Below are 18,971 nucleotides of genomic sequence, written 5' to 3' on the forward strand. Positions count from 1 at the left end.
ATAACTAGAAATGGTGCTGATATAACTAGATGCTCTGTGTTGATGTTGTTGTTGTTGTCAAGTGCCGTCAAATTGGTTCTGACCCATAGTGATCCTGTATAGGGCTTCCAAGGAGCAGCTGGTGAGCATGAACTGCCAATCTTGCAGTTCAAACAACCTTGCAGTCCGATGCATTAGCCCACAGCAGCACACCAGGACGCCTGTGTTAATAGGTACATACATTTGTAAGTCTTATTAATGGCTTGTATTATAGGTGGAATTTTGGATGAATCTCCAATGTCCCCAGTGTGACAGTGGAATTAAATACAATGAAATGAATAGCAATTGAAGTTAAGTAATTTTTGCTCTCTAAGAAACTTGTCAAGTTGGAACCCACTCATAAGGATCTCATGTACAAGAGAACAAAACACTGGCCAGTGGTGCACCAACATCACAATCTTTGCTACGCTCGATTCCACTGCTGCTGCCACTGTGCCAATTCATCTAGTTGGGGGTCTTCCTCTTTTTTGATGATCTTCCATTTTACCAAAAATGATGTCCTTCTCCAGGGACTGGTCCTTCCTGATAATATAGTATGAGAGACCACATCTGGCCATCCTGGCTTCTAAGGAGCAAATGTGGTGGTACTTTGTCCAACACAGATTTGTTAGTTCTTTTGGCAGTCCATGGTAGTTTTAATATTCTCTACCAACACCATAACTCAAATACATCAGTTCTTCCACAGTCGTCCTTATGCAATGTCCAACTTTAACATGCATATGAGGCTATTGCAAATATATGGCTTCCATCAGGTGCATCTTAGTCCTCAAATTAACATCTTTGCTCGTGAACACCTTAAAGAGGTCTTATGTAGCAGATTTGTCTAATGCGATATGTCATTTGATTTCTTGACTGCTGCTTCTATGAGTGTTGAAGGTTGATCTAAGCAAAATGAAGTGTTTGACAACTTCAATTTTTCCCCATTAATCTTGATGTTATTTATTGGTCCAGTGGTGAGGATTTTTGTTTTCTTTACATTGTGGTGTAACCCATACCGAAGGCATGTTCTTTGATCTTCATCAATAAATATTTTAAGTCCTCTTCACTAAACTTCAGTAAACAAGGTTGTATCACCTACATAAGGCAGGTTGCTAATGAGTCTTCCTTCAATCCTGATGCTACGTTCTTCTTCAGATATTCTAGTTTTTCAGATTCTTTGGTCAGCATACACAATGAATAAGTATAGTGGAATAATATAACCCTGGCACACATGCTTCCTACTTTGAAATCACTGTTCCCTTGTTCAGTTTGAATGGATGCCTCTTGGTCAATGCACAGGTTCCTCATGAGCACAATTAAATGTCACAGAATGCACATTCTCCACAGTGTTGTCCATAGCTTGTCATGATCCACACTATCAAAAATATTTGTGTAGTAAATAAAGCACAGGTAAACATCATTCTGCTATTTTCTGATTTCAGCCAAGATCTATCTTATGTCAGCAATGATATAGCCCTCGTTCCATGAACTCATCTGAATCTGGCTTCAACTTCTGGCTTTGAATTTATTTAGCAAAATTGTATGTGCATGAGATATTAATGATATTGTCCAATAATTTTAGCACTCCGCTGGGTCACCTTTCTTTGGAATGGGCACAGCTATGGATCTCTTCCAATCAGTTGACAAGGTAGCTTTCTTACAAATTTCTTTGCATAGATGAGTGTGTGCTTCCAGTGCTTCATCAATTTGTTGAAAGATTTCAATTTGTATGCCATCAATTCTTGGAGCCTTTTTCTTTGCCAGTGCCTTCAGTGCACACCTTAGACTTCTTACTTCAATGTCATTCACTCTTGATCATATGTCACCTCTTGAAATGGTTGAACATTGACCAGTTCTTTTTGATATAGTAACTCTCTTTATTCTTTCCATCTTTTTGTTTGTTTGTTTTTATTGTGAATGATGTGATAGTTTACATGGGAGAACATTAGCTTTACATCTTCTTTTCATCTTCTACTGATGCTTTCAGGATCATTCAATATTTTACCCATTGTTGCTGTTGTTAAGTACCATTGAGTCAGTTCGGACTCATAGTGACCCTGTACAGGATTTCTGAAGAGTAGCTGGTGAGTTTGAACTGCTGACCTTTCAGTTCAAACCAAATGGAGGTTTTAATATTTTCTTCAGTTCTTTCTGCTTGAAAAATGCTGAGTATGTTCTTCCTTTTTGGTTTTCCAACTCCAGGTCTTTGCACATTTTATTATAATATTTGACTTTATCTTCTCGAGCTGCCGTTTGAAATTTTCTATTCAGCTTTTTTACCTTCTCATTTCTTCCCTTTGCTTTATCATCTCTATGCTGGAGAGCAAGTTTCAGAGTCTCTTTTGACATACATATTCCTTCTTTCTTCTTTTCTTAATGACTTTCTGCTTTTCTTCCTGCATGATGTTCTTGATGGCATCCCACAACTCTTCTTGTTTTAAGTCATTCATGTATAATTCATCAAATCTCTACTTGAGATGATCTCTAAATTCAGGTAGGATATATTCAAGGTCATATTTTGACTCTCGTGGACTTGTTTTAATTTTCTTCAACTTCAGCCTGAACTTGCAGATGATAAGTTCCACAGTTTGCCCCTCATCTTGTTTTATCTGATGATATGGAGGCGTTTAACCGTCTCTTTCCACAGGTGTAGTTAATTTTATTTGTCTGTATTCCATCTGGTGAGGTCCACATATGTAGTTACCTTATATATTGTTTATAAAAGGTATTTGCAGTGAAGAAATCAATGATCTTGCAAAATTTCATCATGAAATCTCCAGCATTATTTCTAACACCAAGGTCATATTTTCCAACTACTGAACCTTCCTCTTTGTTTTCATCCTTTGCATTCCAATTGGCAATAATTATCAATACATTTTTATTACATGTTTGATCAATTTCAGACTGAAGAAATTGGTTTTATTGCTGTTAAGTGCTGTCCAGTAGGTTCTGTCTTATAGCTAACTTCTATAGGGTTTCTGTCTCTTGTGGTTCAAACCGATCCTGTGGTCTAGTGCTTAACCTACAGTGCCATAGAAGGACTTGGAATTTCATCATCCAAGTGGTTGCTGTGTAAATTTGAATAATGGGTATATTAACTGGTCCTTCTTGTAGGTGTATGGATATTTTCCTATCACAGACAGCATTTACTTTAAGATATATCTTGAAATGTTATTTCTGATAATGAAGGACATTCCTCTTCAATTTGTGATTCCCTGCATAGTAAACCATATGGTTGTCAGCTTCTAAATTGTCAATACCAGTCAATTTCAGCTTATTAATACCTAACATGGAGTCCTGGTGCTGTACTGTAGGATAAGGTGCTGTACCATAAAGTCGGTTTGAACTGCAAGGTTGGTGAACTGCAAGCAGCTCCTTGAAAACCTTATAAAGGGTCACTATGAGTTGAAACCTACTTAACGGCACTTAACAACAAAAATTCCCAGATTATTGACATTTCATTTTGACAACTTCCAATTTTCATAGTCATAGTTTGTATAGTCCATGTTCTGATTATCAATGGATACTTAGAGCTGCTTTTCTTCATTTTGAGTTGTGCCCCGTCAACAAATGATGGTCCTGAAAGCTTTACTCCATTCTCATCACCATAGTCAACTCTACTTTGAGAAAGCAGCTCTTCCCCAATCCTGTTTTGAGTGCCATGAATCCCAGGGGCTCATCTCCCAGCACTCCATCTGTCAATATTCTGGTGCTCTTCATCATGTTTCAATATTCAATACACTGGTGCTATTCATGAGGTTTTCAGTGACTCGGTATTCAGACGTAGTCTGTGTCTCCCTCTTCCTAGTCTGTCTTAGTCTGGAAGCTCAGCTGAAATTTGTCCACCATGGGGGACTCTGTTGGCATTTAAAGGTGACATAGCTTCCAGAATCACAGCAACAGGCAGGCCACCACAGAATGACAACCTTGCAGATGAGTAGTGTTGATATTTGTTATATTTATGGAATTACACATTTACATGTGATAAAAAACAACTAGCATTCAATATCCAGTATGATAATGTAGACTGTGGAGCTATAATTGCCAAATGAATTAAAGTTAGAATATCAGAGATGGATTTTAATTATATATTACTTATAAGTATTTAAATATATAATTTTCCTTGATGCCAAAACTGATTATTAAGATGTTTCCTGTTTGTATTCTCATTAATCTTTTCCTCTGAGAATCTCTTATTTATTGCTACAGTACTTTCTTAATTTTAGATATTTTTAAAGTAGTTTGGAAAAGAGAATCATTACTCTTGTACATTTTATTGATATAACTCATCTGTTTTGTTTTATTGAAAGTAGAATTTCGAACTGATTTTTATTTCCTTAACTTGTAACTCATTTTATATTGTTGTTGTTAAGTGCCATCCAGTAGGTTCAGACTCAAAGTGACCTTGTATGTGGTTTCCAAGGAGAAGCTGGTGAGTTTGAACCACCAACTTTACAGTTCAAACTGACTTTGTAGTCTAGCACATTATATTGCAGCGTCATACTGTTGTTGTTGTTGTTGTGTGCCGTGGAATCGGTTCCGACTCATAGAGACCCTGTACAGGGTTTCTGAGGCTGCAAATCTTTATGGGAGCAGAAAGCCTTATCTTTCTCCCGCGGAACAGCTGGTAGTTTCGAACTGCTGACCTTGCGGTTGCAGCGCAGCGTCATACTAACACTCATTTTATTCTGGTGTCAAATATGAATGCTAACTCAGAAAACAGATGTGTATATACATTGATAGAATTTATAAATAACATAAGGACATGCCAAAAGGAATGAAGCTGGATGATATCACTTTCCCCAACTAGAGCAGTGGTCAGTACATAATGTGGATTCTTCCAGTTCCCAATGGATAGAAATAAAGGGTGAAGTTAGGAAGTCATGAGCAATGCAGGTGCTCTGCTTCATCTAAACTGTAGAGTGCATTTTGCCAAGAAAGACATTCAGGTAGCCTCGCTTTAATATGGAAAGTCCTCAAATTATGCCGTAGGGATGTTGAACTAAAAACACTATCAGTATGCACAATAATGATATAAAGGAAGAGGAGGGAACTACTATTGATTGGACTCGTTAGTTAGATGTTCTCATTTGATTAACCCAACTAGCCTACTTTATGAGACTAAATATTACTAGGTTAATATTTTTATCCTTATTTTGCAGATAAGCTGAATCTAGAAAAGGTGGCTTAACTTGCATAAGGTTATACAGCTAACAACAGGCAGAACAGGAATCCATTCCAAGTTCTGTCTGATTGCAAAGTTTCTGGTTTTACTAAGATTTCAAAAAGCAGAATTTCTAGAAAATTTAACAAAATATAGTAATGGGTAGAAGCTAATAAACTCTGATTTAAGACACAATAAAAACTTTATATTTAAAATACTGTGCATGTGAGTATGAGTGTGAGAGTGAGTGAGTGGAAAAGAAAGAGATGAAACTATGTATATACAAGTGTATGTATGAGGCTGGGCATGTTCTGGTCAGAAAATCAGGTAATATGAAAAATGAATAATACAGAAACAAAATGTGTGGAATCTGCTTGTAAGCCTGGAATTGGAAGATAATCCAAGATTAGAAATCACAATGAACTATTAACACCTAGTATATTTAAAAAAAATACTTAATAATTCATTTAGTCTGAAGTTACAGTGTTGAAGATTATTTTCCTCAATCCCTTTGAATAGGTTGGTGTAAGTTGTTATAACTTATCTGGTATAGAAACTTTGTTTATAACAAAAATATTACTATGTATAAACAATATAATAATTATTACTATTAAGACAGTATGCATGAATATTTATTCTGTTTCAATCACTTGTTTTTACATATATGGTTTAATTTACTGTTATCCTACAAGGTAGGAGGTATTATTAAATCATGTTTAGTGACAAGAGGATACAGATAGGGAATGAGCTAAGAATCAGTTGAGCATGGTCTCAGCTCAGTGATGAGCTTCAAAGCCTTCTTTCTACTCTTCTAAACAATGCTGTACAGCAGAAGCCATTTATAAGGGCAGAATTTCTGACAAGTTTATAGAATAGAAAAACTGTAACAAATCTTCTGTAGATTGACCAGAGGAAAACTGAGTCATTCTGAATTTGGAAGACTATTTCTGGGTCTAGTTCCAAAGTAAACAGACTTCAAGTCATCTCTCCATCTTCTATTCTTAGTATTGGGGAGAGATCATGGTGCCAAGAATCCTCAAATGCTTTCTAATCAAGGTCCTTAAATGATTTCATGTCAAAAGAGACATTCAGAGGTACCTTGAAAGCACTTTGTGAAGGATTTCCTCCTTAGCAAAAGGATTGATTTAGTGCACATCACTGTCACTATGGTACAAAGCTTTAAGTTAATCAAATGATAAAAGGAGACACACACACACACCAGGATGCACTAGCATCAACTCTTCACTGTACTGCCTACTCCCAGATGTGAGGTGCTGCTTTTGGCTTTAACAAATGGAAGGACAATAGTTACAATACAATCCTTTTTGACAATGGTCCTCAGAACAACTTTCTGGTGACAGACTGCACTAGTCATCTTGGCAGTTCTAGGCAGCTTTGGAACACTCCATAAATGTCACACTGATAGGACTATTAGGAAACAGCAGGTCATCCCCTAAAATACTAACATAAATAAGTCTTCACATCAAACATAAGAAAAGGCTGAAAGTTTTTAATATAACTCTTCCGTTGTTGTTGTTTCAGCACATCATGTATATGAAAGTCATTAATACTCACCTCCCAGAGTTTTTTCTCATTTAGAGTAAAGCATGTTAAAATAACTTACCAAAAACTGTCAAGCTGGCATTGTGATCTAGTCTCAACAAAACAGTCAAGAGATCCATAAATTTATTTTGCCTTTCCTTTCACCATCTATCATGAAATTCCTCATTATTCACTTGAGTTTAAATGAATTTTCCAGATCCCAGAAAACACAAGTTTTCTCACCAGATTATTTTTGCAAAAGCCAAACTAATTTGATATATTGGGAGCTCACAGATTATTATTGCTAAAGAATAAAATCAGGAACAAGTTTTCAAACAAAACTTGCATTTGATAAATCAATTATGGCTCTCTCAGAAAGTGACTGTGATCTTTACTAACAACTTCAACTTTTCTAGAAGTCACCCAGTTTGTGACAGATTTCCCTAGTCTTCCAGAGAATGACTGGGTATATCTGGAAATAAGTCTCCCTTACACAGCTGAGGGCAAACTCATATTGAGTTTCTTCTCTATTTACCTACTAACATAACACCCCATCTTTTCAAAGACACCTTGAAAGAAAAGGGTTCCAAAGCTGAAATAGGATAGCTTAGATGGCTCCTTTTAATTTTGTGGCAAAAAAGGGGGCACAAACCAGAAAGGTATTTTAAAAGATGAAAGTCGAGTTGCTCCTGGCCTGAAATGGCATTGATTTTCTTATTACACTTCAGAATAAAAGTAGACCTTTTATACTGAACTAAACATTGCTTTTCCAGTACATCTTATTCTGAGGAAACTTCATCAGTTCATTTCTTATTTTACATTGACACTTAAATATTTCATTTTTCTTTAACTTTTTCAAGCCACAGAATTTAGAAAAAAGGAAATGCCAAACACTTGAAACGAGAGCCATTTTGCTATCAGATTCAAGAAAAGCCCACAAAAAATATCTAAGTAACTTCAACTATTTAAGATGGTAAGGCAACTTAAATAAATACTGAGTGACGGCATTTGCAGCTGTTCGGAGGCATCATGTTTTTCACACTCATATGCTAAGCATATCAAACCAGGTGAAAGCAAAAAATTCAAGAAATGGCTCTGAAAATGATGTCTTACTAAACCAAAATAGCTTAATAGAAGTTGTATGTGTGTACACTTGTATGTAAACACAAACACGAAAGATAAACGGGTGTGATGAAGGTTAAATCAGGCAGTCCCTGAGTATGAAGGAGCCACTTAAGAACAACTTATACTTGCCCTTTAACGTTATGCAAATTTGCTCATTTTGAAATGATTCAAACAACCTCTGCACAAATGCTTCATCAGACTCACCTTCCCTTGATGCCTATGCAGCTTTTAACTCACAGAAAACTTTTCAAGTCTCTTCTGACATTAAAATTAGGCTAAGAATCATGTGAATCTGTTCCTACTAACCTACAAATTATAAAGACATGTTGCCGTTACTGATTTTAAAGTCCTTTGAGTCAGTTTTGACTCATAGTGACCTATATATGGTTTCCAAGATGCTGTTGATGAGTTTGAACTGCTGACATTGATGTTCAAACCACCTTGCTGTCCAGAGCATTGTCCTGCAGCACCACACCAGGACTCCAAAGACATGGTTAGGAAAAAATTTTGTTCACAACTCAGGACTGCCTGCATCCTACTATTTAAGAGTTTATGCTGTCTTTGAAAGGTTGAGTTTCTACTTATTATTTGTAACGTCTGCTTTCTTCCTTCAAATACCAAAACATTTTCCTGAAAAGGAAGGTGTTGTCGTTAAGTGCCATCGAGTTAGTTCCGACCCATAGCGACCCTGTTTAGGGTTTCTGAGGAGCACCTGGTGAGCTTGAACCACCGACCTTGAAGTTTAAATTGCTGTGCAGTTTGATGCAACAATGCACAACATCAAACCAGGACTCCAAAAGGAAGGCGAGGAAACCTCAAATAAGTACCATACTCAGTCCACAGCTGTCTTTGACCTGGCCCAATGAGTGAAACATGTATTTACAATATAAATGGGAAAAACACAAGGTAAAAAGTTAACCACACATATAGTTAAGTTTTTTTGAGGTCACAAGAGACAAATGCCACTCCATCAGTGAAAGTTTGCTTCCCAAAGAAAGAACTTAACTCAAAATCAAGTTCTATTACTTTGTATGCCTTCACATTTCTATAGAGTTGGTGGTAGGATTCCAAGTCTTTTGAATTCATTTTGGCCTGCGGTGAAATGAATTCCAGACTTCCAACCTAGTGTGTCAGAAAAACTCTGGCAGAAGAAGAAATTTTTAATTCTCCTCCCCATCTGCCAATTAAAACAAAATCAAAGATGGTGGTTATTATGGACAGAGATGAAACTCCAGCAAGCAGGAACTAAGACCAGAAGTGAAGAAAGCATCTTCTAAGATGAGGGAAGGGAAGTATGAGGGTAAGAGCTCAATGGTAAGGCACTGGGATAAGGAATGGATAAAAGCTTGGAGATGAAGAGAATGGTAGGCACTAATGCTAGGTTGTATTGAAAAGTCAGAGAGAAAAGAGAATTTATCCTTTGTCTTCAGTTACTATACTTTCTTATCTGCTTCTCTTCTTCTTCCCTGATGCAGCAACATGAAGAAGAAGAGACATTTGAAGACCCCCTGAAGAACAAGACAATGTTATTGAAAAGGTTTGGCATTATGCTTGACTTTTTAAAGTGTTGAAGAGCAAAGAAGTCAGCTTGAGGGCTAAGGTGCGCCTGACCCAAGCCATGGTATTTTCAATAACCTCATATGCATGTGAAAGCTGGACAGTGAATAAGGAAGACCATAGAAGAACTGATGTCGTTGAGTTATGGTGTTGGAAAAGAATATTGAAAGTGCCATGGACTGCTAAAAGAACAAATAGATCTGGGTTTATGTTCCTTCCTTTGTATCTGATGGGCTCTGTGACTGCTTTGATCAATAAAATATGGCAGAAGTGATGCTGTGTATGTTTTCATGCCTGGGTCTTAAAAGACTGACAGCTTTCATTTCCTCCTACTTGGAACACTGTCTCAGAATCCAGCTACCATTCTTGAAGATGAAGCTATGGAGAGGGAAATGGCCTATCTGAGCACCCTGCTAATAGCTATCCCAGCCATGTAATGAGAGCTTGTACACATCTTTCTCAGTGATGTCCTCAGTTGTCTTCAACCACAATTGTTAACGGGTGCAATCAAATGAGATAAGTAACAACTTCCTAGTTGAGATCCTTCTAACCATAGACTCTTGAGACATAATAAATCAGTGCTTTAAGCCACTATGTTTTGAAGTGGTATATTATGGAGCAATAGATAATGGGAACATGGGGCAAGTAGAATCTGAGATCAAGGTATTAACGGATCTGCAACAGTAGGAGAGAAATAAAGACAAGAATAGACAATGTCTTCAGTCACCATCTGGGGTATTGCTTGGATGAGTCATAGCAAATAGATGTTCTACATAGTAAACAACACATGGGAAAAATTAAATAATGATGAAAATTTTCTATATATAATAAAGTTGAGGAACTATACAACCTTTTGATATTTTCAGGACTCTATTCACTATGAAGCCTTTCTTAGACAGGAGAAGAGAGTCTCTGGCACATGGTGCTGGAATACTGAGAGTTCCTGAGCTCCAAGCAGTGCTAGTTAACTAGATCTCAGTGCCAGCAGCCCTTTCCAGTAGAAGGGGTGTGGTTTTTTTTTTTTTTTTTTTTTTTTCAAAACAGGAAGAAAACACATATTTTGGAAGTTGGTGGAAAATGTCACTGTAATTTATTTTATGGTATTGTGTCAGTCTAGGTTGACATACAAGGTGTCAAGAAGGTACTGTCATTTGGGAACCTTACATGGTTTACCCCACTCCAACCCATTCTGCTTTGAATCCAACTCACAGTCTGCTCCTCCTTTTCACCCTTTAGAAGATAACCTAAACCTTGTGAAATTATAGAAGTTCCAGACACTCTCAGAACTCCTGCTACACACACATTACCCCAGGGTTTGCATTACTGGATCATTTATTCACTAATTCAATGATTCATTCAGATACAAAGAAGACAAAGGGAAATTTGCAATAACACAAATAATTTTTCAATAGCTCTATTAGGATTTGATTGTGGCGAGTCCCGGTGTTGTGCTGTGGGTAAATGCACTGGACTGCAAAATCCATTTGACCCGTAAATTACTCGGCAGTTTAAGCTCACCAGCTACTCCATGGAAACTCTATACAAGGTCGCTATGAGTTGGAACCGACTCAACAGCATTTAACAACAACAATAACAACAATATACTTGTGGCATTGTAGGATCAGCACTGGACTGTGAACCACAAAGTCAACAGTTCAGACCTACCAGCTGCTCCTCGGAAACCCTATGCTGGGTTGCTAGGAGTCGGAATTGACATGATGGCACTTAACAACAACAACAATGCAAGTAAAAGAAACAGAACTGCTAAGAAGTTTTGGTGTGGCACTGTAGGATAAGCACTGGGCTGCTAACCACAAGGCCAGCAGTTCAAATCCACCAGCTACTCCTTGGAAACCCTCGTTTCTATGAGTCAGAATTGACTCCATGGCACTTAACAACAAGGTCAGCTTGAGCACATGATGATTAAGAGGAGAGCATTCTCATTTTTATTCTGAGAACTGTTTCTCAAGGTTATTTTTGTGACTGATTCCTATGGGAAAATGAATTAGCAAACATAAAAGTTCTATATTTCAAATTTTGGAAAATGCCTCTGGGTGTCTTTTTTATACCAAGATGTAATCAATAACTTATACTATCAGTGATTTAATCAACCTTTTTATATTAGAAAAAATATTAATAACTCTTTTATTAAAGAGACAATGGGAACAGAAAGGGAATACGAAGTTTCCAGTCTAACAAACCAGTTGCAAAGACTTTCTTACCATTATACCTGTATGAAGCATTATGTAATGTACAGTTTGAGTGACATCCGCTGCATGAATTAAATTGTGATATGGATTTTTGAACTTGCTGTAACCAACTTCTAAGGCTTCCGCATATGAAATTAGGCTAGGAAGCGGAATCTGTGGAAAATAATAGTTATGATTATATTTTGACCAAAAGAGTGGCACTAAATTAATGTAAACATGAGGCTTGGGATAGGACACATTAATGAATACAGATGTGACCAGTAGTTTCTTTAAGTTAAATATCAATTGTTTGAATAAACCACTTCATCAACATATTAGCTTCCCTATTGACCTGGAAGGACTGTAACCCCAAGGGTTTATTTAAGATACATGAAATGGTAAGCTTCATCATAGTGTCATCTTTAAATTTTCATGTCTACCAGAATCAAGTAATCAGTCTAGTTCTTACAGGATTAAAATTTTCAATTATAATAGGTAAAAGTCTAGTTTACTCTATCTGTAATACAAAGAAGTTAAAAATGGGTGACGCCCTCCAATATCTTCTAGCTCTAAAAATGCCATAATTCCATGAGTAATGATGATAGTTACAGGTTGCAGACTGCACAGAAGTCTGCATCAAATCTGTTGTTTGGTGCTTCTAGAAGACGTTACTTAAAAGCCCCTCTATTTTAATTTAAGCAAAGCTACTAATAAAGGTTCATTCTGTATTTTAGGAGCACCAAGGATCATATTTTTTAAATACACACTTTCCTTTTTCTACAAAAATGCTCTGTGAATGATTCCAGTGAAAGTGGATGATGAGGATGTAAAGGTCTCAGAGCTTGTAGGTGGATGATATATTTATGTATCAGTAAATTGTGGAGAATGGTTATATCACAGAATGAACTTTACCTCTTGGTTTTGTGCCTGTCCACTATAACATTCTCAATTAAATTGACTAAAAATTCAATATTTGCATTTTCATTCTTATTCAGATAACCAATTTTAGGAGCATTTCACTTTTGTTCAGCATTGCTGACCTTGAAACGGTTGATAAGATCATATCTGGTAAACAGTTCATACATCATAAACTTCAGACTATGTTCTCCGCTTGCGTCATTTAGGGCAAATACATCAAAAGACCATTGATCAACATCCTGTAAAAAAAAAAAAGTTAACAATATGATTTACTGCTGTTTTCTCCATAAAAATTTTTTGGCCAGGGCAGACTTTGTCCACATAGCAGATCAGGTTTCGATTCACCAGATCAAATTATATTTTCACTAGAGTCTGATATGACATGGCCAGTTTTTAAATGCAGTTTCACGAAGTAAGGCTATAATGTTGACCATGGGCCGAGACCTCTACCTCAATCCCTGGTTATGAAATTAATGTCATAAACCTGGTAACAATATAATACTGTCTCCCAATTCATGTCATAAGTAATTTTCCAGAGTGAATCTAATTTTTAAGGTAGAATTTCCAGTAATATGGGTGATTTTGAGAATTGAAGCTGGAGGGCAGAAACTCCCAATATCTCTCTTCCAGCTATCTACCTGTTGCTACAATGCTTGAAGTTCCACCTTAAGAGTTAGTCATTTATTAAAAGCATTAATATCTTATGTCCTTTTTAAAAAATGCAAATACCCTAGAGAGGTAGAGCATACATTACATTATTACTCACTCTAATTTTGGCTAACTCATGTGTCCTTTCCTCTAGGAACAACTGGTGAGAAAGAGGAAGTGGGTGTTTTGATTGAAGAGAGGATAAGAATTTTATGTTTCAGGCATTTCCCCAGGGAAGCAGGCAAGACTATTGGTAAATTTCCAGGTACCCTAGGAAATTATCCCTAACAGGTAGGGGAGAAGACAGAGGGAACAGCTATCAAAACATTGCGGCTACCTCATGCTATTGCTTAAAGTAATTCCAGAGAGTAATCTTGCAGAGAAGTACACAAAAATGGACTTGTAGCATAGTCCTATGTTGTTGCTGTCGTTATAGTGCCATCAAATCATCTCAGACTCATAGCAAGCCTGTATAGTGTTTCTGAGGAGGGACATTGTGGTTCAAACTGATTTTGTAGTCCAGTGCATTAACCTGCTGCACCACATCAGGACTCCAGCATAGTCCAGTACACAGTGTAAATTTTAATGCCAAGTTTTGAGTGACAGTTCAAGTGGAACCTTAAAAATCTAAATACACTAAGAATCAGGTCTGATAATGATTAGAAAGTGTTAACAAAGAAGGCTTAGTGTTTACACGTGCAGTTTAGAATTGAGCAGTAAGTGGGCATCTTAAAAGTTATGCATTAACTTTGAATTTGAGTAGTCATAGTTTAGAACTTCATCCTTGTAACACACTTTTATTGAAACCAACTCTATATCTTGCAATATGCTGAAATTAAAATGAACATCTGATAAAATATATTCAGTCTTTTTAAAAAAAATTTCTTTTGAAAAATAATCACAGTGTCACATTGTTACAGCAGCTTTAGGTAAGTGTACCTTTAGGTAAGCTCTAGTTAGTGTTACAGCAGCTTTTTAGATCCATTGCTGAAGAAACCGATCTAAACAGAGGCCACTGGGAGAGGTGAAGTAAAGTTTCAGGTTTATTAAGCCAGCTGGCTCAGAGGAGCTAACTTCTCCAGACTCTGAGCCCTGAGTGCAGATTGGTATAGGCTTACATGGGAACAGAATCAGGGAGGGGCTAGGTTGCAGACCTGTTTGAGAACAGGAGGGAAGTCAGAAGATTGGTCCGTCTAGGTAACCTAATTTGCATTCCAGCATGCCCCCTGGAAGGGTGGGGGTGAGTAGTTTAATGTTTCACATTTTTCCTGTTCAACGTGTCATTTTAATTACTTGGATACATTAAGTGAAATATATATTTTTTTGTTTTGCTTGTGTGACTTTGTTAGATTCCTGGCATTTGTTTAATTTTATCACTAAACACTTGCTTTATCTGTTTGGGAATTAAAAATCTATAAAAGTTCCATTAGAAGCCATTTTACTTTCTGTAAATCTCAAAGGAGGCCAAGAAATCTTTTATCAAATTCCAAAACTAACACAGAAGAGTTACTACATGCTGCTATTTACAGTTCCAGCTAGGGATTTCGTACTGGGTAAAAGGTTAGGTCTCCATTTCTTGGGAATTTTTACCAAAAAATGATGACTTACATTTGTAAACTACTGAAGATGCTTGACTTACATGTTGTCAGATTGAGAACACACAAAAGACAAAGAGGTATTCCAGGAAATAAGAATTATTATTTAGCCAAAATTATCATTTTCTTACTAACATTTTCCTCCTTCAACTTTTTGGTTCATGTGCTTTTATGATACTACTGTTTATGAAACAACAACAAATTAAATTTTTCATACTAATCTATTTAGTTAGTTGATGTTTATGCAAAGGTGGTAAAACAAATAAAATTAAAATAATATTCCTGCTCATAATTTAGAAAATAATAGGGCAGATGAAGACTCTCAAGAGCAAATGAGTAATTAGAAGTGTATAATGTGACACGTTTATTATATACTTGTCTTTATTATAGTTTTAGAAATATAAACAGAAAAAAATGAGCTGTATTTTAAAATTGATAAGAATACAATCTAATATGTTGCAAAGGATAAACAAATGTAAAGAGAATGTTCAAAATGGAACTACATACATACATAAACATAGAAGAAATTAATAAAGTTTAAACTAGAAATGTTGTTTCTGTTAAGTGCCATCAAGTCAGATCTGACTCATAGTGATGGCTGGTGGGTTTGATCAGCTGACCTTGAGGTTCAAACTGATCTTTCAGTTCAGTGTGCCACACCAGGATTAGACACGGAGTATAGCAGAAGAAAGATGAGGCTTTCTGCTCCCGTAAAGATTTACAGCCTTGGAAATTCTGTACAGTGTCACTATGAGTCAGAACCAAATCCACGGAACATAACCACCACCACCATAGTAAAATCAAGGAGTCCTGGTGTGGTGCTGTGGGTTAATGCATTGGATTGCAAAGTATGTTTGAATTGTAAGGTCAGTGGTTCAAGCTCACCAGCCACTTTTCAGAAACCCTATACAGGGTTGCTATGGGTAGGAACCAACTCAATGGCCCTTAACAACAAAAACAATAGTCAATCAAAAACAAATGCAACTCTGTTATGAGCATTGTTTAAATTCTTAGTTAATACAGAAAAGATATTATGGGGCCATCTGAGAAGATAAATGCCTCTGTAGAAATAATGTCTGGTAACAATACACACACAAAGGAGCTCTGGTAGCATAGTGGTTACGAATTGGGCTGCGAACCTTAAGGTCATCGGTTCGAAACTACCAGCGGTTCCGCGGGAGAAAGATGAGGCTTTCTACTCCCGTAAAGATTTACACCCTCGGAAACCCTGTACAGGGTCGCTATGGGTCGGAACCGACTCGATGGCACTTAACAACAACAATGCACACACAGAAACAAGAAGTGGCGCTAAATAAGTGATTAAGCAACTTTTATCATTTCAGATTTTGGAAAATATGTAAAAAAGAAGATCTTTTTACAAGATCTCTTGTAAAAGGGCAGCCTCGGGAGAAACCTGGGGCAAGAGAGATGAATTCTCTTCTGTTTCCTTTCTTAATTTTATCTTATTTTAATATTTTCTCAGGCCTAAAATTCCAGATAATTGTATTAATTATCAGCTTTGGATTTTTAAGATATTTGACAAAAACATTTAACATTTAACTTCATATGTATGTGGAGTCCTAGTGTGGCACTGTAGGATAAGCACTGGACTGCTAACCACAAAATCAGAAGTTCAAAACCACCAACCTCTCCTTGGAAACCCCATCCAGTGTCACTATGAGTTGAAACTGACTCAATGGCATGTAACAACTATCTATCTATCTATCTATCTATCTATCTATCTATCTATCTATCTATCTATCCATATGTAGAATGCTATGTGGTACTGTAGGATCAGCACTGGACTTTGAACCACAAGGTCAGCAGTTCAAACCCACCAGCTGCTCCTTGGAAACACTATATAAGGTCCCTATGAGTGGGAACCAAGTCAAAGGTACTTAACAACAACATCAAAAACAATATATAGCATATAAAAGAAAATATGTATATTCTGACAAGTACAAATGCCATCTCAAAGTTGAATTCAAGATTCATCCAAATTAAGTATGAATGAAAAATAGGTGGATGGACATGATGCACAAACAGATTAATAGTCATTATGAGTTATTATTTCAAGCACATGACATATTATATATGGTTAACATTTTTTTACATTAAAATATATAGACTATCGGAAATCCTGTTCAGGGTCGCTATGGGTCGGAACCGACTCTACGGCACTTAACAACAACAACAATGGTGGTGGTGGTGGTTGTGTGCCGTGGAGTCAGTTTGGACTCCTAGTGACCTGTATAGGGTTTCTGAAGCTGTAAATCTATACAGGAGCAGAAAGCCTCCTCTGTCTCCTTAAGAATGGCTGGTAGTTTTGAACTGCTGACCTTGATGTCAGCAGCCCAACTCCCGACTCATAACCACTACTCTCCTTATATGGAACTATTCTCATTTTCTCCCATACATTTTAAGAAGATTTAAAAAAAATAATTATTTATTTTAAAAGCTAAAATAATTGAAATTACTTCACCTTTAATGTGACGATAACAGCTGCTGGATATGACAAATCAATCACAGAAGAGGTCTTTCTGTACATCCTAAAAAAGAGAAAAATAAGAATATTTCTTAAGGAAAAATATGACTTTGGGCTTGTTTACCTTTATCATTATAGACTCCATTTATAACAAAAATGATGACTATGGCCACAGTTTATAATATGACATATGTTAATAGGATTTTGTCTACTCCCAAAGTCAGCATGCTTTTAGTTTCTAAAATAGAGTTTTATTACCTTTAACTTAACTTTAAAAAAAACACACACAAAAAAACCTTTTACTGTGAATTGAGTGAAGGTTTATAGAACAGAAACATCAGTTCTACATTCAGCAAATTACATGCTTCATTTCAATGACTGCAATCCCCTCCATGTAACATCAGTTCTCCCACTTCATTCCTTGAGGTTCCTCTTTCAGTCCCACTCTCCTTGCAATACTTCTGAACTTTTTCCTTTTGATCTTGAATGGTTGACCATTCTATAGTGAGCATCCATTACTAGTATTGTTGTCCCTCCTATATATCTATTTATCTTTTGGCTAAAAATTGAGCCATGAATGTGAGATCATTTCCAGACCTAAAAGATGACCAGAGGCCATAGTTTTGGATTCCTCCATTCGCTTTCTGACCAGTAAGCCTTATCTTTTTTGGTAATTTTGAGTTTTCTTTCTCATTTTCTCCAACTCTATCCAGGACCTTCAAATGTAGTTCTTTTCAGAGGTGCTGGTAATGGTAGCAAGGCATTATCTCATGGTTGGATAGACTGTGGTTCACGTGTTCCATGAATGCATGGGACTAATTAATTCAAAGCATCTTCAATTTTCATCCCTCTTCTTTCTTCCACACAGGTAGAAACCAATTAGTTGCACCATAGATAGACACACACAGCATTTTTAAAAAACAAAAAAACCTTTTTATTCTGAAATGAGTGAAGGTTCACAGACAAGATCACTAGTTTTACATTCAGCAAGTAATACACTTTGTTTCCTTTCAGTGATTGCAATCCCCTCCCTGCAACAACAGTTGTCCTGCTTCCTCCCTGTAGTTAACCGTGTACAAATACCCTTCTTCAAATTCTTTTATATTTGTGGGATAAATAGATAGATAGATAGATAGATAGATAGATAGATAGATAGATAGATAGATAGATAGATAGATACATATTCAACTTTTTTGTAGGTCTTTTTTGTTGTTTCGTAGTTTTATTTGTATAAGTCTTTTTTTTTTTAATTTGTATAAGTCTTTTGTTTCTCTGGTTAGATTTATTTCTAAGTTTTTAATTTATTCCTAAGTATTTCATCGTTTCAGTGGCTATTGTAAATAGCATTGTTTTTCTGATTTCTTTTTCAGAATTCTCTTTATTAGTGTAAAGAGATGCAACTGATTTTTATATGTTGATTTTTATACCCTCCCACTTTGCTGATTCTTTCAACAAGTTCCAATAATTTTCTTGACAATTCTTGGGATTTTCTATGTATAGGATCTTATTGTCAGAAAAGTAGAACTGTATTTCTTCTTTGAGTCCTGGTGTGGCGCTGTGGGTTACGGGAGCAGAATAGCTGGTAGTTTCAAACTGCTGACCTTGTGGTTCGCAGCCCGATTCATAACCACTATGCTACCAGAGCTCCTTAAATAGGAGTGGTAATAAAAGGCATTTTTGTCTGACTGGACTCCACGGCACATCACCACCACCACCACCTGTTCTCAAGG

At 36.5% G+C, this 18,971-nt stretch overlaps 1 protein-coding gene across 3 annotated transcripts in view; it reads right to left on the bottom strand.

Moving 5' to 3' along the window:
• PDE1A (phosphodiesterase 1A, calmodulin-dependent) overlaps positions 1 to 18,971 on the bottom strand; it is a 518,212-nt gene that overhangs the window by 106,755 nt on the left and 392,486 nt on the right. For all 3 annotated transcript variants that reach the window (XM_006864023.1, XM_006864024.1, XM_006864025.1), the window contains 3 exons: positions 17,239 to 17,305; positions 12,636 to 12,752; positions 11,629 to 11,769 (listed from right to left, as the gene is read on the bottom strand). In XM_006864023.1, coding sequence (XP_006864085.1) covers positions 11,629 to 11,769; positions 12,636 to 12,752; positions 17,239 to 17,305 — 325 coding nt within the window. The remainder of the gene's footprint in view (positions 1 to 11,628; positions 11,770 to 12,635; positions 12,753 to 17,238; positions 17,306 to 18,971) is intronic.

Source organism: Chrysochloris asiatica, unplaced genomic scaffold, assembly GCF_000296735.1.
Source record: "Chrysochloris asiatica unplaced genomic scaffold, ChrAsi1.0 scaffold00059, whole genome shotgun sequence".
Lineage (NCBI taxonomy): Eukaryota > Metazoa > Chordata > Mammalia > Afrosoricida > Chrysochloridae > Chrysochloris > Chrysochloris asiatica.